At 44.2% G+C, this 23,831-nt stretch overlaps 1 protein-coding gene across 1 annotated transcript in view; it reads right to left on the bottom strand.

Moving 5' to 3' along the window:
- Positions 1–23,831, bottom strand: part of ttn.1 (titin, tandem duplicate 1) — a 198,695-nt gene that overhangs the window by 81,336 nt on the left and 93,528 nt on the right. Inside the window, exons 95-125 of the mRNA XM_051959381.1 lie at positions 19,330–19,596; positions 18,968–19,246; positions 17,343–17,751; positions 16,459–16,583; positions 16,109–16,375; positions 15,480–15,749; positions 15,096–15,395; positions 14,471–14,773; positions 14,204–14,391; positions 13,464–13,578; positions 12,744–13,031; positions 12,418–12,569; positions 11,828–11,975; positions 11,519–11,696; positions 11,290–11,411; positions 10,732–11,019; positions 10,180–10,476; positions 9,908–10,094; positions 5,625–5,740; positions 5,239–5,538; positions 4,802–5,101; positions 3,885–3,990; positions 3,496–3,692; positions 3,100–3,408; positions 2,736–3,014; positions 2,247–2,546; positions 1,677–1,979; positions 1,393–1,586; positions 1,126–1,309; positions 718–1,020; positions 55–354 (exon numbers count right to left, since the gene is read on the bottom strand). Of these exons, the coding sequence (XP_051815341.1) occupies positions 55–354; positions 718–1,020; positions 1,126–1,309; positions 1,393–1,586; positions 1,677–1,979; positions 2,247–2,546; positions 2,736–3,014; positions 3,100–3,408; positions 3,496–3,692; positions 3,885–3,990; positions 4,802–5,101; positions 5,239–5,538; positions 5,625–5,740; positions 9,908–10,094; positions 10,180–10,476; positions 10,732–11,019; positions 11,290–11,411; positions 11,519–11,696; positions 11,828–11,975; positions 12,418–12,569; positions 12,744–13,031; positions 13,464–13,578; positions 14,204–14,391; positions 14,471–14,773; positions 15,096–15,395; positions 15,480–15,749; positions 16,109–16,375; positions 16,459–16,583; positions 17,343–17,751; positions 18,968–19,246; positions 19,330–19,596 (7,374 nt within the window). The remainder of the gene's footprint in view (positions 1–54; positions 355–717; positions 1,021–1,125; positions 1,310–1,392; positions 1,587–1,676; positions 1,980–2,246; positions 2,547–2,735; positions 3,015–3,099; positions 3,409–3,495; positions 3,693–3,884; positions 3,991–4,801; positions 5,102–5,238; positions 5,539–5,624; positions 5,741–9,907; positions 10,095–10,179; positions 10,477–10,731; positions 11,020–11,289; positions 11,412–11,518; positions 11,697–11,827; positions 11,976–12,417; positions 12,570–12,743; positions 13,032–13,463; positions 13,579–14,203; positions 14,392–14,470; positions 14,774–15,095; positions 15,396–15,479; positions 15,750–16,108; positions 16,376–16,458; positions 16,584–17,342; positions 17,752–18,967; positions 19,247–19,329; positions 19,597–23,831) is intronic.

Below are 23,831 nucleotides of genomic sequence, written 5' to 3'. Positions count from 1 at the left end.
CAAAACAGACAACAGTTTGATGCCTCCTTCACTTTGTAGCTGATTTAAACTCACGGATGGCGTCCATGGTGACAATGCGGTCGGTGGGCTCGCTGAAGGGCCCGGGGCCGGCCAAGTTCTCAGCACACACTCTAAAGATGTAGGTGAGTCCCTCCATCAGGCCGGTGACCTTCACCTCCAGAGAGTTGAGGAGGGCCCGGTTGACTCGGGTCCAGTGTTTGCTGTTCACCTCCTTCCTCTCGATCCAGTAGCCCAGGATCGGGCTGCCGTTGTCCTTCGGCTCGTGCCAGGAGATGTGGGCGGTGCTCGCCGTCACCTCATGGACTCTGGGGGTGTTGGGAGCGTCGGGAGGATCTGAGGGGGAGAAGGTGGGTGTCGTTAGTGGAACGTAAGACAGAGACATTTCTTTCACGTTATACAGTGTTGTTTACAATATGACCAACAGGTGGCGCCAAAAATAAGAAGTGATAAAAATCCCTCATAATGTTTTTAATGTTAAAAGTTCATAATCAGCTATAGATGATATAATATTACATTAATAACATACATTATTAAATTAAAAATATCACAAACCTTATTGGAGTATTCTGAAATACAAGTTGTTGTTAATGTTAATAAAGTCCATTAAATAAGAGATTTACTTAGGTTTCTATCTAATGCATCTGTCATTCAGATAACTCTTTTAATGTTCTTTATTGTCGTCATTCTTTTACGTACTGAATTGGTTCTTGGCAACGAGCGGCTCGGAGATGCATGGCAGTCCGCAGCCAAACTTGTTCTCGGCTGTGACTCTGAAGATGTACTCCTTCCCCTCGATGAGCTTGGTGACGGGGAAGCTGGTGCCCTTCAGGGTGGCGGTGATGGTGATCCAACCAATCTCATCGTTCTTGTTGTCCTTCTTCTCCAGGATGTAGTTCAGGATCTCGCTGCCACCATCGTCCTCAGGAGGCTCCCAGTTACAGATGACCGATGTGTTCCTGATCTCATCGAAGGTGAAGTTGATCGGAGGGCCAGGTTTGTCTGTGAGATGAGGAAGTCAGGTTTGATGACTACAGGATTAAAATATTGTTTTCTAAGACCTGAAGGTTCAAGTGTCAGGATACAAAGTTATTAAGGTTTTCTTACCCATGACGTTGACGTAGCAGGTGGCAGTGGCAACACCGTGAGTGTTCTCCGCCTTGATGGTAAAGTTGCCGTGGTCGACTCTGACGGCATCGCGGACCATCAGTGCAGACTGGCCCTTCTTGGTCTGGTCCATACCCATACGCTCACGTAGAGGAGTTACAAACTCTTCCTCTGGTTCTGGAACCTACACATGAGAATTAGAAAGACATTTTAAAAATACGACATGAAGACATTCAGGAGGTTCAGCATCACTGTGAGAACACAAACCTTGGCCTTGGTCTTCTTCTTGACAACAGGAACGAGCTTCTTGGTTGGCTCTTTGGTGACATCCTCGTCATTCCTCAGCCAGGTGATTTTAGGGTACGGTGAGCCGGAGATGAAGGCGTCGATGCAGATCTCCTCACCTTTCTTGATGCACAAACCGGACTGCACACGAGGATGCAGTGTGACCTTTGGTTTTTCTGAAAATGTGAAAACAGTTTGAAACTTAAATTTTAGCTACATTTTCTTGGGTCTATAACTGATTTTACAGTATCTGCAGCTTCACGTACCGACAGGGTCTGCAGCCTTCATGGGCTGACTGCTGCGTGAAGGCTCACTGACTCCGGCAGCATTCTCAGCTCGGACTCTGAACTGGTACTCCATGTCCTCCTTCAGGCCAGTCACCACATAGCTGAAACCAGGCACCAGGCTCGGGGTGACCTTCTCGAAGCGGTCGCCTTCCTTCTCGATCTTTTCCACGATGTAGCCTTGAATGGGACAGCCACCGTCGTAGTCTGGGGCCTTCCAGGTGACTGTGATGGACTTGGATGTTGGGTCACAAGCCTCCACCTGGATGGGCGGGTCTGGTTTCTCTGTACAATCAAAATGAACAGTTAATGTTTAACATAATCGTAGGTATTTATCAACAGAATTAGAAGGAACAATTACTTTACTTCTGTAGACCTCATACTACCTGACCTGAAAATGCTCCAGCAAGCTGATGCACAACTGAAAAAATGGTCACCTTTGTATTGATTAAAATTAAGTGAGAAATCTTAGAACTAGAGCCTAGGAACTGAACTGTTAATGCTAATGCTAGCATGTTAACCTGCTCACATGGAGCTGACAACAGAACTTACGTTTGATCTCCTCTGTGATGACCGGGTTGCGCAGCTCCAGGTATTCTCCTGCTCCCACTTTGTTGATAGCCTTCACCCTGAAGTAGTACTCGCAGTTGACATAAAGGTCTTTGACGGTGCAGGTCAGGACATTCTCTGCTGACATAACAGGCATGTAGGTCTTCTTGGACGCCTCGCGACGCTCCAAGGTGTAGCTGACGATGGGAGTGCCACCGTCATCCTCTGGGGCTTCCCAACTGATCTTGCAGGAGTTCTTAGTGACGTCACTGGAGGTGATGTCCTTACACTGACCAGGAAGTCCTAAAAAGTTCAGGAAAGAAGTGGATATGTCATAAGATGGCAGGTGCTAGTCTGTTTCTGATTAAAAATCTAACTGGGAAGTGTTGGGGTGAGCCTAAACTTAATTTACAAACAGAAATCACTAGTGGGCTACACAACCTGAATGACATGCAAGCGCATCATCAAGCATCAATCGCTGAATCATCTTACCGATGACTTTGACATTGATGGTGCCGGTGGCGGTTCCCAGACTGTTCTCCAGAGTGATGGCGTAGGCACCGGCATCGGCACGTGTGCACTTCAACAGCTCCAAATGAGCACTGTTCATCTCCACGGTCATGGAGAGCCGGTCGCTGGCCTTACACTCCACAGTGTCCTTTTGCCAAGCCATCTTTGGTGTCGGGATTGCTCTATAAGGGATGATTAGGTGCAGCTTCTCGCCCTCGACCACTATCACGTCCTGAGCTTCCAGATCCATGGTTGGAGCGCCTTGGGGCCAAAACGCAGGTTTATTATTTAAGGTCAATTATTAGTGTTTTGATTATTCCAAAATTGAAACCTTGTATGTGCTTACAGTCGGGATCCTTGGTGGCAACCTTGTCGGAGATCTCGGAGGGATCGCTGACACCGACAGAGTTGATGGCACGCACCCTGATGACATACTTCTTTTCTGGTTTGATTCCATCATCAATCCTGAACTGAAGCTCCTTGATGGGCCTGTTGTTGACCCTGAGCCACTTCAGCTCTGGACGGGCTTCTGCCACCTCCACGTGGTAGCCGGTGATTGGGCAGCCACCATCCTTGGCCGGAGGCTTCCAGGTGACATTGATGTGCTCCCTGCTGGCGTCGGGGATGACCACTTCCAGAGGAGGAGATGGAGCACCTGGAGAGAGATGTTTTAATAGCACCACTCAACAGAAGAAACAGGTTCTACATCTATGTCAGCAGTGAAAATTCAACAGCATCTTACTGGTTGGATCCTCAACAGTGAGGATCACGGTGGGTTCGCTTGGATCTCCGACTCCGGCCTCGTTCTCGGCTCTGACCTGGAACTGCACCTCTGACCCCTCGTCCACGTCTGTCACCTTGAACTGAGTCTGTCTGTCTGGAGTCTTGCAGCACTTTAGCCAGCGAGTTCCCATCTTTTCTTTCTTCTCAATCACGTACCTGCAAAGCAAAAGAGGTTTGTCTTCTTCAACAGTTTCAGTAAAAAACATTGTTTATGTTTTTTACGCTATTTCACTAAACGAATACTCAGTTCTGAACAGTAACAAAGCTGGTGTCCATTCAGGTGTCTGTCGATATCCTCTCTGAGATATGATGTACATTGTCTCATGTTTTCACAGCAGTTTGTCTTACTTAGTTATGGGTCTTCCACCATGGCTCTTGGGAGGTTCCCATTTCAGCTCCACGTGTCTCTTGGTGACCTCGACCACCGTTAGGGCGTAAGGAGGTCCAGGAGTTGCTGCAGAAAATCAAACAAACTTTAGCTTCCACATCAGATGATTCGGTTTGTCTGTAGCTTTTTTCTTTCCGGGCCGACTTAAGAATAAATAACAATATAATGCCAGCACCCTCGAGCAAAACCAAAGAAAACTATGATCAATCTGTTGAGCTCCATGGAGTTTGAAATTTTTTCATTTTCTTTCGTAAAGACTTGAAAAATCACGTTTGTTGGAGAAGGCTGGTGACCTCTGCAGGCTACAGTGTATTTCTCAGCAGAACAATTGCTATCCTGATGGTTTTTGGTCTTAGGTGAAGACGAAGTTCCCCAGCTCCAGTGGAACTAGAATAAAGGTACTGGAAATCTGAATCTGGAGAGCCAAAATTTGATGGAACTTCAGATATTGGGGTTGTAGATGGTTGCAGTAGAAGAAAGGTCTAAATCATTTGGCATCATCACATGGGGAACGGTAACATTGTTAAACAAAAAATATCTGATCTAATCAGTAGGTCTGTATTCTGCAGGTGTTCTGGTGGATTGGTTGGTCAATGTGTTCAATCTGAAGTGTTACCTTCACTAATGGCTTATCAGAACTGATCCATTAGTTCTCTGGAACATTTAATTAATCTACTGAAAAACTGATGATTTTTATTCCAAACGACCAACTGCCTGGTTGAAGATTTGGTATGATTTCAGTTCATCAACAATTTGTTTGTTGTCCTGAAGGCCTAAAAAAGTGTTTTCTGAACACAGTGAGACAGATCTGTTTGAACTGCTGGCTCAAGTTTTTAGTCCGTGAACAGTCAACACAAACTACATCTTGAATACTTACTGAATGTGTCCTTGGCGAGCACCGCGTCCTCCAGCTCACAGAATTCACCCATTCCAACGGCGTTCTCAGCGGCGACCCGGAACACGTACAGGGATCCTTCATTTAGAGGAGTCACCGTGTACTTCAGCTCCTTGACAGTGGTGTCGACAGTCTGCCAGGCCTTTCGCCTCACATCTCTCTTCTCCACTACGTAGTTGGTGATGGGGGAGCCTCCATCGCTGCTGGGAGCCTGCCACTTAAGATCGGCATTGATCTTTGTGATGTTGCTCACCTCCAGCCACTGAGGGGCCGATGGAACGTCTGTCGAGCAGAAAACACGGACTGTTAGATGGAACTTCTCTTTATTGTATATATATATATATATATATATATACACAGTATGTGTGTGTGTGTGTGTGTTTCTATATTGCTGCACAACCACCCTGAGCTGAACTTACAGAGCCTCTCCTTGCAGACGACGGGGTCACTGGGCTCGCTGGCTTCGCTCTCGCCTGCCTTATTCACAGCCTTGACCCTGAACGAGTACTCCTGCTTCTCCATCAGACCTTGCAGCTGGTGTTCGGTCTGAGGAACATCTTCTGCGATGCGGATCCATTCCTCGCTTCCGGTCTTCTGGAACTCAATGATGTAGCCTTCAATCTTGGCACCACCATCATGCTCTGGTCGGGTCCATGCCAGCAGGGCTGTGGTTTTGCCGATGTCCCTGATGACGGGTTTACCAGGAGCCCATGGAGGATCTGGACAAGAGTTTGTTAGTTAAGCTTACTAGACTTACTATAAAGTGAACCTGAGTAGACTGAGAGTATCGAGTGATGCAGCGTACCGATGGGATCTTTGATGAGGACAGGGTCAGTCTCTGCACTCGGTTTTCCAGGTCCAGCCAGATTTTCAGCCAAAACACGGAAGAGGTACTTCTTCTTGGTGGGGAGTCCCTTTACCCTGCAGACACACAGACATACCTGATAAATACCTTCCACTCCAATCAGTTTTCATTAGGGATGCAATGATTTCCTAAAGTCAGCATCATCATCAATAACACAGATTGAGGACATCAATCAATATTCCACTTGCTGATATGGACATGTTTGGTGAGTGACATTTACAGGAGCTGTTGATGAGGCATGATTGCACGTGGCTCTGGATTATAAAAGCATCATCGTAATAGTTTATGGCATGTCTTAAGCATTAAGTTCTGGTTAGAGGTCATTAACCTCCTCATGAGTCTTTGTCATGGTGCAAACTAACACAATGCTCTCTGCTTTAAACTCCTCTGGTCTCTACAGCAGGGCTATTCAACTGGCGGCCTGGGGGCCAGATCAGGCCCGCCAAGCATGTTGGTCCGGCCCATGGAAGATTGCCAAAAAGAAAAAAACACAGACGTCCACCACATGGACACATCCTTATGTTTCACACTACCTGGGAAGGTAGGGGGCGCTGTGACGTTGTGCAGTGTAGAGTGCCTGTATAACCAGAGTGGCGACATGACGGGTCCAAAAAATTTTGGTCACGTGATCTATAGGCACCATTTTGTTTCCTATTCATGAACGCCGGGTTTTCCTGTTAACGTTGTTTACACCGCAGAGAGTAATTCTAGGTCTTTTTTCGCTTCATAAATACCTGAAAAATGACGGGCTGTTGTGTCTTTGGGTGCACAAATCGGTCAGAGAAGGGATTCCACATGTTTAGATTTCCCAGTAATCGTGAAAGAATGAAACTGTGGGAAAATAAAGTCCGGAGAGTGGGATGGAAACCGACTTCATGGTTTTTGTGCCAGGTTAGTCCATGTATGTACTTTCATGTTATGATGTATGGGTGAATGACAGATAGAAAAGTTTGATGTGATTTTAGGCAGTTGTGGTTATTTTGACTTTGACCATTTTCATGCACGGAGATGCATGAAATACGGGCCGCTGAAGTTTAACGGGGTAACCCGTTAAACTTCAAACTTCAAACGTATTTTGCTAAATTGACCGAAGCTGCAAACTCGATGATAGAAACCCATACACCCATGGAAAGCTTAGATTCTTATGAATCCGCCGGTATAAACCACTTTCAGATGTGATTACCACAGCGGGTAATATAAACACATTTGTCCAACTAACAGCAAATAATGTAAACAGCACAACTCACCTTTGAAGGCTCAAAACTAGTCACAGATGAAAATATTCCACTAAAAACGGCCATAATCCAACCTTGGACATCCAGACAAAACAAGCCAGTAAATTATTTTGTCCAAAAAATGTCTTGAAATCAGTAAGCAATCCACAAATAGGTAGTTTTCGTGAATGTGCACCTCGCGCTGCACGTCCCATATTGAGTGAATGGAAACAAAATGGCGTCAAATCCCCAGTTGTCACCACTCTGGTTATACAGGCACTCTAGTGCAGTGCTATGCCTCTCTACCTACCGACAGTAGAAAAAGAAGGATTGCAGAGTGGGAGGAGCGGGAGGAGGAGAAGGAGAAAAAGGAAGAAGCCTGAGTGAACATGTCGCTATCGAAACCGAAAAAAAGGAAGGTTGATTTGGAAAATCACCAGTTTAATGCTGATTGGACAGGCAAATATGCCTACATTGAAACTCCTGAGGGCAGACCGATGTGTTTGCTCTGTAACCAAGTAAATGCTGTCGCAAAAGAATACAACCTTCGGAGGCACTTCATCACAACCCAAGACAAGTTCGATGCTAACTATTCCCCGGGTTCAGATTTGCACAAGGAAAAGATTAAAAAGCTCACTGAAAACTATAATAAAACACGCAGTAACTTCACTCGGGCTTGGACAGTCCAGGAGAGAGCAACTACAGCTTCTCTCCATGTTGCATGGATCCTTGGCAAGAAGAAAAAAACGTTCACAGATGCAGAGATGATAAAAGAATGCATGCTTGCTGCTCTTGAGGAGGTTTGTATATATTTCGTTTCCCATTTGCCTCCACTATGATTGAATTGTGCAGTACATCCATGCTGGTAATAAAATGGCATTCATTAATTCATGCATTCATGCGTTTGGTCATCCATTCATTCATCCAGGTGGTGACAGACGATAAAGTGAAAGAGCAAGTGATGCCTTCTATCAAGTCAATACCCATGTCAGATACAACAACAGCAAGAAGAATAGATGTTTTAGCCACAGACGTCTTTGAAACTCTTTTGGGTGAACTGAGGAAAGCCGCTGTTATTTCACTGGCTGTGGACAAGTCCACAGATAAGTCTGACATGTCTCAGCTGTGTTTATTTGTGCGTTTTTTTGATGGGGACGTTTTCATAGAGGACATTCTGGGACTAATACCACTGGAAGGAGAGACAACAGGTGAAGTCGTCTTCAATAAGATTGTTGCTTTTTTCAAAGACAACAAGCTTAATTTGGAGCAGGTTAACATGCTAGTAACAGACGGTGCTCAATCAAAGGCCTGGCTGCACGATTGCGCGCTATCGCACCGAAGATGAAATCACTCCACTGTTTGATCCACCAGAGCGCTCTGTGCGCCCGACTCAGTGGTGAGTTGAAAAATACAATGGACTCAGTTATGGCTATGATTAACTTTATCAGATCCACCTCCAGTCTTCAACACAGACTGTTTCGTCAACTACTTGAGGATATGTCAGCTGATCATAGTGATTTACTGTTGCATAATGACGTTCGGTGGCTAAGCAAGGGCAATGCACTCAACAGAGTATGTGACCTCAGTCCAAGCAGATGAAAGCTAACACGTTTCTGTCGCTAATGTTGGATGATGGATTTGTGTCCAATATGTACTTTTTAAGCGATGTGTTTCATCATCTGAATTAACTTAATCTGTTACTGCAGGGTAGAAAAAAAACGGTTGTTATTGTTGAAAGTCTCACTGCATTTCAAACGAAACTAGTTCGTTTCTCATCTGATCTCACTGACAGAATGCTCCATTTTCCCACACTTTGCAACTTTATCAAGTCATCAACAAGTGAAGTCAAACCAAAAGTCACTCAATTAATGACAGATTTCATTGATAAATTGAGGGAAAGCTTTGCACAACGACTTGATGACTTTGACATGCCCAGAGAATTGATGCATTTTGTGAGCAACCCATTTGCTAATGTAGCTGCTATTTCCAGAAAAGGACAAGAGTTCCTTGCATCACTTGAAATTGATGAGGGTCCTCTGCAACTGGAAATAATTGACATCCAAGCATCCTCCGTTCTGAAGCAGGCACTTGAGAATGAATCCATCTCAAAATTTTGGACAAAGTGTATTCATGTCAACAAATTCCAAACATAAGAAAGCTGGCAATATCTATGCTAACAATGTTTGGCTCAACATACACCTGTGAGTCCAGCTTCTCTCACATGAATGCCATTAAACAAGCAACCGTGCCTCCATGACAAATGAACATTTGCGTCACTGTTTACGGGTAGCCCTCACACCCTTTGAACCCTCTTTCTCTGCCATTGCCCAGTCAAAGAAGTGCAGTCTGTCTCATTAGTTGCCTATGTGTGGAGTCTAGGCCTGCCCCCTTTTTGAGAGTTAAAGAGAGCACAATAAGTGTGCCTTGAGCTGCTGTGATATGTTGCTGTTGCACAAATATGAAGCACTTTTTCATAAGCTGCACTATTTGATTTATTTTTTGTTGTTTGTTGTTCATGTTTTTGTTGTTCATGTTAGAGTCCATGATGAGCAGATGCACATCATGGACTTGGTATTTATTTTTATTTTGAAATGTTGAAATTTGAGATGCCATAAAATTCAAGCACTTTTTTTGTAAAAGTACTACTTTTACAGTTACTAGTTAAATGAAACTTGAAATGTGAAAATGTGGTTGTTGCGTGTTGTGTCAAGTGTACACATATTCATAGCACAGGGAAGACACTGTGGCGGTCTGGCCCCCGGCCCCTTGGGTTTTTCATAATGCGGCCCCCTGAATAATTTAGTTGAATAGCCCTGCTCTACAGTATAAAACAGGAAGAGCCTCCACCTGGTGGAACAACCAGGAACTACAGCTGATCTATCAGGTGCTTTGTCCTCTGCCTTACAGGTTAATATATTTTTCATCAGTTAAATTATTCACAGCATTTAATCCTTAATATCTCTGTCTTTCCTTAACTCTCCTGGAACATGATGTACTGTACTTATTCACCTGAAGGTTGTGTCCTTGATGGGCAGTTTGTTGCATCTGATCCACTTGTCGCTTTCTGGATCGAACTTCTCAATCCAGTATCCGGTAATGGGACTACCGCCATCTTCATCTGGCTCAAACCAGGTCAGAGTCACGGCATCCTTAGCAACATCAGAGGGAGTCACTCTGGTTGGAGGACCAGGAGGATCTGAAACAGGAAGACAACAGCTTCACTGGTTGTTCATGTTTCAACTGACTGTGTCCATTTTAGGTAATGTAGTAAAAAAACTCACCAAAGGAGTACTTTGCAACGATCGGAGCATGTTCTGCAGGTTCACCGATGCCGTACTGGTTCTCAGCGCTGATCCTAAAGACGTACTCCTTCAGAGCTATGAGCTTGCAGGCCTTGAAGGTGGTGTGTTTCACTGTAGCCGACAGCTTCACCCACTCCTCTTTGTCCATCTGACGACTCTCAACGATGTAGTTGGTGATGACTGAGCCGCCATCGTCTCTGGGAGGGTTCCAGGCCAGGAAGCAGGACTCGTTGGTGATCTCAGAGATGTCGAAGGCGGCTGGAGGGCCGGGTTTATCTGAAGGACAGGGGACATAAAGCGAAAATGTTTCCATTTACATTCAACAACACAAAGCAAGGGCTTATTTTTAACAGAGTTAGGGGCTAATTTAGTAGTATTTTCTGACAAACCACAAACTTGAAGCCACATTTGATTGGTGTAAATCCAGTAATTCTATTGTGGACTAGTATAAAACTGAGAAACCAAGTTCTAGAAAGAAGTTCACTGAGTCTTGTGTTGATTTATTCACTGCCAGGTAAAGTATGTCCGTACCGAGGATGTTGACGTCAATGGTGGCGGTGGCACGTCCACAGGTGTTGACCGCCTCGATGATGTATGTGGCAGTGTCTCCTCTGGTGGTGTTGCCGATGGAGAGCTTGGAGTGTCCCGGCTGGGTGTCGATGGTGATGCGGTCGTCGGCCCGCAGGACCAGGTCAGCTTTGGTCCACTTCACTCGGGGGTCGGGCTTTCCTTTGACGTCTGCAGGAAGCTCAATCTTGGTACCAGCTCGGGCTGTCAGACCAGCCAGCAGCTTCACGTCCAGCTGGATCTCTGGAGGTTCTGTTGGATTAGTTAAAGAAAGTTCTCACTCTCTGAATTAAGCTAACCTTTAATTAGCTTCGATTTCCTTCCTACTAGCACTTATATTTCCATCCAATTAATCTAAACGTAAAATGTGTCGTAAACTTAATAAAATGTTTGAAAAGAGAATGATTGAATGCTGACTGCAACGCTTTCATCAAGAGTCTGCTCACTGATCCGACCAACACAACATTATATGATCCCTTTCTCATTTAGCTCCTGTCCACAGAGCACCACAGATCTTCCTACCTTTAGCGTCCACTGCCTGGATCTCGTCGGTGGCCCTGCAGGGTCTACTGTCTCCCAGCTTGTTGAAAGCTCTGACTCTGTAGGCGTACCACTGGCCCTCGATTAGGCCGGTCACCTGGAACCTGCAGCACAAAGCATATATTACATCCATCTGTCTCAAAACAAAGACATATCAGTCCATGGAACTGTCTGGAAGAGTCAAAGTCTGCAGGAATCATTAAAGTCTTACTTCAGCTCAGGGACGGGGTCACCACAGGGTTCCCACTTGTCTGTGCCACGCTGACATTTGTCCACCACATAACCTTTAATGTGGGCACCGCCATCGTACTTAGGAGGCTCCCAGGACAGGAAGATGCTCTTTCCACACTTATCACGCCACTTCAGGTTCTCGGGAGGATCAGGTACCGCTGCAGGAGAAACCACACAAATGGGATTTTGTATGTTTGAAAAGTGTTTATATGTGGAGGGAACTATTTGACATCTTTAGGCCTGATGTGATAAAGGGTCTCCACTCAGAGGATGTTATTGTCAGACTCACTGGCAGGAGAGGAGACATTGACAGGTTCGTCGATGTACGCCGGCTCTCCAGGTCCACACTTGTTGCAGGCGGTGACGCTGAACAGATATTCTTTTCCTTCAATCACGTCGGTCACCGTGTGCTCCAAGTCCAGGACGCCTGTGGCCACCTGTAAAATAGCAGCAAAGTTGGTGAATGAACAGAAAGGCTTATTTGCACATATGTCCCCCTTTGGAGTTTTTGTGGATTCAGATGGAATTTGAAGCTACTATTTCATGTGCCGTTTTGTCTGTTTTTGTCTGTGTACAGGTGCCCGAGCACACATATTGTATCTGTAGGTTACATCCACAGACACACCTTAGTAACATCACTGTCTACAGCATCTATGGCCAAAGAAGCCCAACACTGATTTGATCTTGTTTCACAAGTTATTTGTCAAGAGGAATTTCCAAGTTCTTCCAAACACAATCTCTGCTACCCATATCAAATTCAAACGTACTTGCATCTTGCTCAAGATTTATGCATATCCAAGACTCTTCTACGTCAATTTGTACTGAGTAGTCTGAATTCAAACATCTCTGTTAATATTTAATCACGTCGGTCAGGTGTACCTTTGCCCAGGTCTTGCGGGACACTTCTCTCTTCTCGATCTGATAGTGTGTGACTGGACTTCCTCCATCGTGCTCCGGAGCCTCCCACATCAGGTGGACGTGTTGTCGGGTCACTTCGGCCACCTTGAAGTCTTTAGGAGCGCTGGGGCATGCTGGGAAAATAAAATCACCAGAGGCATTCATCCATTTTCTTAACCACTTCTTTACAGAGTTTCAAAATTAGTTTTTGGATGACAAACATCTCTGTCCAAAAGTAAAGCAACTTTCCAATAAACTGATTACAGTTATGAAATGTATTCTATAAGTGTCTGATAAATCGGTGCTACCGATGACGTTGACTTCGATCTCTCCGGACACGGACGTGACGTCGTTCTCCAGCTGCAGAGAGTAGATGCCTTTGTCTGGACGGACGCTTGGCGTCACTGTCAGCTCCGTAAAGGTGGACTTGGTCATCATGGAGACGCGTTCGTCCTCGGTGGTCAGCTCCTTCTCCCCAAACGTCCATTTGGCAACAGGAGTTGGGTATCCGGTGATGGGGACTCTGATGGTGAGCGGCTGGGGAACGATCACCTCCAGGCCGTTCCTGAAGCCGCTCAGGTCCAGTGTTGGTCCGACTGCAGAGAGACGTTTTAGTTCAGAAGCTGCCATTTTACGGACCGTTTTTGTGTTTAAGAGGACTCAAATTGAAAGTCTTAAATCCTGACAAACAAAAAATATCTGCTGATTTTACAGTTTGATTAATGTTGGTTTTACACTTCTTTCCAAAGTTTCCAGAAACAAACACCGTCATTTTACTGACAGCAAAACAGGACCAGGTTCTCCTGAGGAATGAGGAAAATTTATACTGAGTTTAGCTTTTTCTTTGCTAGCAATATTTATACTTTATATTTCAATAAAGTTCAGTGTTCAAGCACAGATGTTTTATTTCTAAAAGCATCATCACTACATTTGCAATAAATTTTAAGATAAAATTTTACTGATTCAAGTAACAGCAGACTGTAACTAGGGTTTCAGTTCTTCTGTTGTTTCTGCTGTTTGTTTCGTACCATGAGGGTCGTCCGCGAGCAGCGGTCCGAGCTGTTCGGCTGGATCGGAGACGCCGGCAGCGTTCTCAGCACAAACTCTGTAAAGATACTTCTGGCCAGGTTTCAGTCCAGACACCTGAAGACCACAACAGAACAAACAACAGTCAACTCAAAGGAATCAGACCTGCTTAAAGATCAGAGACATCAGAGGGATAAAATCCATCCAGAGGGGATAAAGATGGGCAATGACACTGCTGTTTTCACTCTGTCCCATAAAAACATGTCTATAAAAGTATAATTGTTTATCTATGTTTATGTAGGGTCTACTATATTATGTTTACCTTCTACACTGTTCAAAAACACATTTTTCTTATTTTACACAGTATTTTTGTGGGTTTATTGTCCCTTTTTCGTGGATGTTGGTGTTTGTAAGGTTGCAAACTTTTTACCAAAAATTGTCTAAAATGAAGCTGCACTGAGGTTTAGCAAACTCGCAACTGTCCACAGAATAAATCATGTACAGATAAATAGACGGACAGATGGATGTCCAAAACAACAGTATGTCTACAATTACTGTAAATTTACCCAAAATTACTCAACATGTTCAAAAAAAAAAAAAAGCAAAAACAGCTTCAAATTGGCACTAAATAAACAAAGTCAAACTAAATAAATTAAACTCACACTCAGACCTTTAATATGGGAAAAAAGCAGCTAATTAACACACAGAAACAAAAAGAAGAAGATGGATTGTAGTTTCGTACCCGGTAGGACAGGTCAGGACACAGTCTGGCGTTGCAGCGGAGCCACTTTTCGGATCCGTCGTCGCATTTCTCAATGATGTAGCCGGTGATCATGCTGCCGCCGTTGCTCGTGGGCGTCTCCCAGGTCAACGTGACGGCCGTCTTGATCTGATCGCTGAAGTTTAAGTTCAGCGGTGGACTCGGCCTCTCTGCAGTCCAAACACATGAATGACATGAGGCCCCGTTTCACACGAGGCAGAAAACTAGCAGCGGCTGGTTTTTACTCACCGATGGGATCCATGATCTTGACCGGGTTGGTGGCGGCGCTGGGTCTGCCGATGCCGGCCTTGTTCTCAGCCCGGACTCTGAAGATGTACTCTTTGTTCTCGACCACGTCATTCAATGAGGCTGAACGGTCGCTGGCGCCGCAGACCATGGCCGCCTCCCACTTCACAGACGTCCTGTCACGGAGCTCGATCACGTAGGCGGTGATCTCAGAGCCGCCATCAAACTTGGGAGGCTCCCAGGTGACAGTGGCTCCGAACCTGTTCACGGTGGCGACGGCAACGTTTTCTGGAGCGTCGGGTACATCTGATAAAGAGCAAACACATAAAGGATTAAGACATGGAGTTGGTCCCCTGTATAAACATTTATCAGACACAAGGCCAGAAATGAGGCACTGAGTCCTTGTTTACTCAGAATAATATGATTTGTGAGCTCAAACATCAAGTGAATCTTGTGAAAAATGTAATCAGATCCACATTGATTACATTGTATTCTCAGTTTAGTGTTCTTTTACATAAATATCCACATTTCTACCATAAATTCATGCAAAAAAGAAAGAAATTTACCAGAACGCATCAAACAAAATGTCAAAGACAATATTTTTACAGAACCAGAGGACATTTCTTACCAAACTTGTTCTTGGCCTGAACGGGGTCCTCAGTGCTGACAGTGGGTCCGCTGCCCACTCTGTTTCGGGCGCACACTCTGAACAGGTACATGGAGTCCTTCTGGAGACCACTAACACAGTATTCTGGAGTATCAGCTCGATCTGTCGCCAGAGTCCATGTTTTACGCTTCACGTCACGCCTCTCTACAACATAGGCAACGATCTTGCTGCCGCCGTCACTCTCTGGCTCCTCCCAGGCCAAACTGACCTCACCGTCGGCAGTATCAACCACTCTCAGGTTCTTGATGGGCCCAGGGACGTCTAAAAACCATCGACAGACACAGATCAGACACAGACACCAGCAGGTATCTAATCTGCTGACATCGATTTAACCTCCGGACTCACCGATCACGTCCAGGTGGATGAACGCCTCTCCCTCGCCGTGCTTGTTCTTGATGACCACCTTGTAGCGGCCCTGGTCCTCCTTGCTGGGGCTCTTCAGGCGGTACTCGGTCTTGTCGGCGGAGGTGTCGATGTTCTGGACGGGCAGACTGGTGCCCTCAAAGAACCACTCGGCTTCGGCACGAGGGTAAGCATCGTAGGGCACAGTCATGACGAAGGGTTTGCCGGCGTCTGTCACCAGATTCTGGTCGGTGGTTTTGATCTTTGGAAGAGCTGCAGCAGAGATGAAAGAGTTCAGGAAGAATTCATTTGATGGGGCCGTCTAAAGCCTGAAGTGCTGCACTCTTTTTTTATTCAAAATGTTCTATTTGCTGCTGTACACTGTAAATTTCCCCATTGAGGGATTAATAAAGGTTTAATTTATTTATCATCTATCCATCTATCTATCCATCTATCCATCTATCCATCTATCCATCCATCCATCCATCCATCCATCCATCCAACTGAGAAGTAAAGTCTGAATGCGTCTCTAAGTTGCTCTGGCTGTTTGGTCAACTTAATGAAATGAGTGATTTGTGACGATTCCTAAAATGTCCATCAGGTTCTGGACTCGGTCTAAAAGGCGGACTCACCTGCCAGCTCCAGCTTGGCTCGGGCATCTTTGTCTTTGGCCACGATCCTGTACTCTCCCTGGTCTCTGGGTCGGATCTCACAGACCTGCAGTCTGTGGACTTTCCCTTCGCTGATCATCTGGTATTTGTCTCCCTGGACGATGATCATGTTGTTCCTCATCCACTTCACCTCCACTCGGTCCTTGTTGAGCTCCACCTCGAACACGATGTCCGAACCCGGAGGTTCAAACATGTCCTGAGGAGGTCTGACGATCTCCACCGGAGTCTCTGCAGGACGGAAAAACACATGAAGGTTCCAAAAAGAACGTTTTACCTTCTGGCTTCTGCAGAAGGAGGAACAAAGTGTTTACCTTCAACAAAGAGCCGGGCTCTGGTCCTCCTCTCGTCCACACCACAGGCGTATTCACATTCATCATCAGGTCGACACACCTTGATGACCAGTCTGCACGTCTTGCCTTCTTTTTCCATGTGATATCTGGAAGGTTTGATGAACATTAAGTGGATCAGTGGACTTTAATTGTGATGTTTACATCTTCTTTTCACTGATGTTCAAGTTTTTTTCATTTCTTGTTGTGTTTATTTGAGATCACATTTATCTTCAACATTCTGATGAATCTGCAACGTCACTGGTACTTATGCCTTCATTTTTCTTTTTTACTGATGTTCGCTATAAACTGCACATTTTCCTGTGTCACTGCGACTAATCAGAACTTTTATTCCAACTATCTATGATGACATTTCAACCACTCGAGCCACAGTTAGACGTCTCTGTAATTAACTTTGAACTGGTAACAATAAAAACTGCAGATATCTCTAGCATCGACCTGAAGGAACATCTGTGAAACATGAATAGAAACGTCTTTAGTGCATTAGGGGCTTGAGGTTTCCACGCAGCAGGTACAAAATTTTTACATAGAATGTTGTAATTATTCAACTAAAAACATCCAAAGATCTGTTTTTTTCGTATTTAGATGTGTTTGTGTGTAGATTCTCAGTCATCCATGGTATGGTACTCATAAGAGCTTCAGTAGAAACCAACTGGACTTCTCTGAAAAGAAGTCCAGTTGGTTTCTAAAAGTTGTACCATTTCAGTATCAGTTTATTCTGTGCAAAGCTTTCTAATTTATATGCGTCAGCTTCACTGTCTTTCATTTAGTGTTTTTGGACATTAAAAATCATTGTTGGTGTGTTTTGCTACCGTCTGAACCTCATGCTGCTGATGCAGAAGTCGTACCTCGGTCCTTCTCTGATCTCCCGTCCGTTGCGGTACCACTTCACCACGGCCTTCTCTTTGGTCAGTTTGCAGGTGAACTCTGCATCCTCGAACTCGGTGATGGTCTGGTCTTTGAGTTGTGCCATGAAGTCTGTCGGCGCCTCGCTGATAATCAGCTCGGCGGCGCACTTGTCGTCTCCGACCACGGCGGTGTACTCGCCCTCGTCGTCCATGACGCAGTCCTTAATGGTCAGGGTATGTTTGAGGCCGTCGGCTCTGTAGACGATGCGCTTGCTGAGCGTCACCTCCTGGCCGGCCTTCATCCACCTCACCGTCACCTCGGGACGGTTCACCTTACAGACGAAGCCGATGGTCTTCTTCTCCTGAGTCTCAATGTCCTCGATGGGATCCAGGAACTTCAGCTTCTCCTCTGGGGATGAAGATAGAGTTATTATTAAAGAGTACTGAAATACATCTCGCTTTATAGACCTGACTCCTGGTCACTAACGAAGACACTCTCAAAAAGAATTGATGGGAGTTCTACCAGAACACCAAGGATGGTACAAAACATCTCCGTGAAATCACATCTCACTTCCAAGTCGCTATATGACTCACATCCATGCTGATCAACCATCATTAGGCAACGTAAACTAGCCCTGGACGGACATGTGGTAAGACAACGAAGCAGCTGTTTGAGTATTGTTATGGAAACCTGATACTATCAGAAGCTCTGGGAGGCCTAGCACAACGTTAAGGAAGGTGCAAGGAGAAGACACTGGTCTGGAAAGCAAAGAACTTTTCGTGACAATGCCGGACAGAAGGAGCTGGATGAAGCACTTTATTCATGTCACTGATTCCATCGGATGCATTTGACAGACGGGACTGAGATGAAGCTGTGCACCTTTATTCAAGAACAGAGCGAATCATCTGTTTCACCTTGTGGACGCCTCCATGCATCCGAAAATCTGTTTCAGGACTAATCTCAGACCACATCATCAGACGTCCACACCATTTTTAGTGTTCCACATTCCTCCAGGTCTTCATCATTATTACCATTAGTCAGATGATGTATAATTTTTATGCTTAATGACAAGACGATCTTTTTCAAGTCTCTGTGTGGATCTATGTCTCAGATTGTGGATCTGGTTCTTGGTTTGGGCTTTACTCATGCTCAAATAACAAATATCATAAAAACTTGTTTGCAGCTTATTTAACCCTCTGAACCACAAAACCTGTTGGTAGATTTCAAACATGTTACCTTAAAAATCTCCAAAATGAAAACATTTATCAGCCAGAAGCTTTAAAAACAAAGAATCATGATTTCTGCCCACTGAGTCCTACTGACAGAAGACATCTCTGAGTTCTCTCTGGTTCCACAGAGCTGCAGGACTTTAGATGAAACATGAACCACAGTGAAGAAAAATAAGTCTGCAGCAAAAAACGAGGGTTCAGAGGGTTAAATATGACGGTTTTAAAATGTTCAGCAAGTTCTACTTTAATACGCCCTCAAAATCCCCAAACCTCCTGATTGGAGGTAAAACTATCACTTTGAACTTCAGTCTGGTTGCTCTAAAGCTTCATCATGAGATGTGGAGATGTGACTGCAGTGGAAGTTCACTCCACTAAAGTGCTGCAACATTACTTACCTGCGACTTTAGCGCCGGCGGAGCTCTTGGCCTGCTCTCCTCTCTGATTGGTCAGGTTGATGGTGTAGGTGGCCTCGTCGGACTTGTGGGCATCTTTGATCCTCAGAGAGAAGACATTGTCCCTCTGAGCCATCATGTACTTGCCACTCTCGAAAATGGTCTCCTCGTTCTTCAGCCACTTGGCCTTGGCTCCCTCAGAGTTCGTCTCACAGTTGAACACGATCTCACTTCCCTCTTTCACCTCTGTGTCTTTAATCGGTGTAACAATCCTCAGTTTTTCTGGAATCAAACAAACTGATTAAAACCAAACCTGTGCTCTGAACGAACCTAAATTGTTGTCAAAAAGAACATGGAGGTCTTACCAATCACATACAGATCAGCTGAGGCTTTAACGCTGCCGATGTGGGCAACGTAGCCTCCCTCATCCTTCCGGTCACAGTTTTTCACAATAAGAGCCCTCCTCTTTCCCTCACTGATGATGGTGTACTTGTCTCCAGCTTCCACCTCCTTATCACCTCTGAACCATTTCACCTCGTAGGTGTCTTTGGAGACGGAGCAGGCGAACTCGGCCTTCTCGCCCTCCACCACTTCCTGGTTCTGAGGACGGGCGATAAACTCAGCCGCCAGTTCTAGAAGGAACAAGAAGACAGAGTAGAGCTGAGTTTAAAAGTCCAAACTAAAAGGTGAAATGTAAAGAAAACCTTCACCAGCTCTGCCTGAATACAGCTATATGGCTGTTAAAAGTGAAAACAGTTCAGTAAATCTTCATCTCGTCTTGTTCTCTGAGAGTCCGACTAATTCCACCTTCATGTCAGTACAGTAAACAGGAAGTTAGCGAGCTTATCTCTGCATACAAATGCCATAAACCCACATAATTTTTACTCTGTAGTCGTGCTGGTAGGTGTATTCTGTTGAACAGCTGTTCTTTATTCACTCCCTAGAAGTAGAGACGCTCTCATCCATTCTCAAAGATCAGGATCAGGGCTGATCAAGGCATTTTTGATGGTGTTAAATAGTTGATGAGTTGACATTTGTTCTGTGCTGATGTTGTTGTTTCATTAACAGACTCTTGGTTTGTTCCTCAGTCAGCTCTGATCCTTCAGTTACTGAGTCCAGGAACTCTGGTGGTCCCAGTTCATCTAAAACACCAGTTCTGGTTGGAGGGAATTAAGCTCCTCATTAGTCTTTGTCATGGTGCCTGTTGCTGCTAAACTCCCACAATGCTCTCTGCTTTAACCTCCTCTGGTCTCTACAGGATTAAACAGGAAGAGGCTCCACCTGGTGGAACAACCAGGAACTACAGCTGATCTACATTTATTGACGTCATGGAGAGAAAACAGGTTTCCTGCAGTACATCCTACCATCTAGTACTACATTTATCATCTAGTACTACATTTACCCTCTAATGCTAAATTTACCCTCGAGCACTACATTTACCCCCTAACGCTACATTTACCCTCTAACACTACATTTACCCTCTAGTACTACATTTACCCCCTAACGCTACATTTACCCTCTAGCACTACATTTACCCTCTAGCACTACATTTACCCCCTAACGCTACATTTACCCTCTAACACTACATTTACCCTCTAATGCTAAATTTACCCTCGAGCACTACATTTACCCCCTAACGCTACATTTACCCTCAAGCACTACATTTACCCCCTAACGCTACATTTACCCTCTAGTACTACATTTACCCCCTAACGCTACATTTACCCTCGAGCACTACATTTACCCTCTAATACTACATTTACCCCCTAACGCTACATTTACCCTCAAGCACTACATTTACCCTCTAACGCTACATTTACCCTCTATCACTACATTTACCCTCTATCACTACATTTACCCTCAAGCACTACATTTACCCCCTAACGCTACATTTACCCTCTAGTACTACATTTACCCCCTAACGCTACATTTACCCTCTAGTACTACATTTACCCCCTAACGCTACATTTACCCTCTAGCACTACATTTACCCTCTAATACTACATTTACCCCCTAACGCTACATTTACCCTCAAGCACTACATTTACCCTCTAACACTACATTTACCCTCTAACACTACATTTACCCTCTAATGCTACATTTACCCTCTAATACTACATTTACCCCCTAACGCTACATTTACCCTCAAGCACTACATTTACCCTCTAACACTACATTTACCCTCTAACGCTACATTTACCCTCTAATGCTACATTTACCCTCTAATGCTACATTTACCCTCTAACACTACATTTACCCTCTAGCACTACATTTACCCTCTAGCACTACATTTACCCCCTAACGCTACATTTACCCTCAAGCACTACATTTACCCTCTAACACTACATTTACCCTCTAACACTACATTTACCCTCTAACGCTACATTTACCCTCAAGCACTACATTTACCCTCTAATGCTACATTTACCCTCTAGTACTACATTTACCCCCTAACGCTACATTTACCCTCTAGTACTACATTTACCCCCTAACGCTACATTTACCCTCTAACACTACATTTACCCTCTAATGCTAAATTTACCCTCGAGCACTACATTTACCCCCTAATGCTACATTTACCCTCTAGCACTACATTTACCCCCTAACGCTACATTTACCCTCCAGTACTACATTTACCCCCTAACGCTACATTTACCCTCTAGCACTACATTTACCCTCTAATACTACATTTACCCTCTAACGCTACATTTACCCTCTAACACTACATTTACTCTCTAACACTACATTTACCCTCTAGTACTACATTTACCCTCTAACACTGCATTTGCCCCCTAGCACTACATTTACCCTCTAATACTACATTTACCCTATAACATTACATTTACCCTCTAGTACTACATTTACCCTCTAACGCTACATTTACCCTCTAGTACTACATTTACCCTCTAGTACTACATTTACCCTCTAGCACTACATTTACTCTCTAACACTACATTTACCTTCTAACACTACATTTACCCTCTAGCACTACATTTACCCTCTAATGCTACATTTACCCTCTAACGCTACATTTACCCTCTAACGCTACATTTACCCTCTAACACTGCATTTACCCTCTAACGCTACATTTACCTTCTAACACTACATTTACCCTCTAATACTACATTTAACCTCTAACGCTACATTTACCCTCTAACACTGCATTTGCCCTCTAGCACTACATTTACCCTCTAATGCTACATTTACCCTCTAACGCTACATTTACCCTCTAGTACTACATTTACCCTCTAACGCTACATTTACCCTCTAGCGCTACATTTACCTTCTAACACTACATTTACCCTCTAGCACTACATTTACCCTCTAATACTACATTTACCCTCTAACGCTACATTTACCCTCTAACACTGCATTTGCCCTCTAGCACTACATTTACCCTCTAATACTACATTTACCCTCTAACGCTACATTTACCCTCTAGTACTGCATTTACCCTCTAACGCTACATTTACCCTCTAACACTACATTTACCCTCTAACACTACATTTACCTTCTAACACTACATTTACCCTCTAATGCTACATTTACCCTCTAGTACTACATTTACCCTCTAGCACTACATTTACTCTCTAACACTACATTTACCTTCTAACACTACATTTACCTTCTAACACTACATTTACCCTCTAACACTACATTTACCCTCTAACACTACATTTACCCTCTAATGCTACATTTACCCTCTAACGCTACATTTACCTTCTAACACTACATTTACCCTCTAGCACTACATTTACCCTCTAATGCTACATTTACCCTCTAACACTACATTTACCCTCTAATACTACATTTACCCTCTAACGCTACATTTACCCTCTAACGCTACATTTACCTTCTAACACTACATTTACCCTCTAATACTACATTTAACCTCTAGTACTACATTTACTCTCTAATACTACATTTACCCTCTAACACTGCATTTGCCCTCTAGCACTACATTTACCCTCTAATACTACATTTACCCTCTAACACTACATTTACCCTCTAATACTACATTTACCCTCTAACACTGCATTTACCCTCTAACACTACATTTACCCTCTAGCACTACATTTACCCTCTAGCACTACATTTACCCTCTAACACTACATTTACCCTCTAGCACTACATTTACCCTCTAATACTACATTTACCCTCTAGTACTACATTTACCCTCTAACACTGCATTTGCCCTCTAGCACTACATTTACCCTCTAATACTACATTTACCCTCTAACACTACATTTACCCTCTAGTACTACATTTACCCTCTAGTACTACATTTACCCTCTAACACTGCATTTACCCTCTAACACTACATTTACCCTCTAGCACTACATTTACCCTCTAGCACTACATTTACCCTCTAACACTACATTTACCCTCTAGCACTACATTTACCCTCTAATACTACATTTACCCTCTAACACTACATTTACCCTCTAATACTATATTTACCCTCTAACACTGCATTTACCCTCTAACACTACATTTACCCTCTAGCACTACATTTACCCTCTAGCACTACATTTACCCTCTAACACTACATTTACCCTCTAGCACTACATTTACCCTCTAATACTACATTTACCCTCTAACACTACATTTACCCTCTAACACTGCATTTACCCTCTAACACTACATTTACCCTCTAACACTACATTTAACCTCTAGTACTACATTTACCCTCTAACACTGCATTTACCCTCTAACACTACATTTAACCTCAGTACTACATTTACCCTCTAACACTGCATTTACCCTCTAACACTACATTTAACCTCTAGTACTACATTTACCCTCTAACACTGCATTTGCCCTCTAGCACTACATTTACCCTCTAATACTACATTTACCCTCTAAC

The sequence above is a fragment of the Acanthochromis polyacanthus genome, chromosome 14, assembly GCF_021347895.1.
Source record: "Acanthochromis polyacanthus isolate Apoly-LR-REF ecotype Palm Island chromosome 14, KAUST_Apoly_ChrSc, whole genome shotgun sequence".
Taxonomy (NCBI): Eukaryota; Metazoa; Chordata; class Actinopteri; family Pomacentridae; genus Acanthochromis; species Acanthochromis polyacanthus.
The sequence above is the reverse complement of the archived record's forward strand: the minus strand, read 5'-3'. Positions and strand labels throughout refer to the sequence as shown.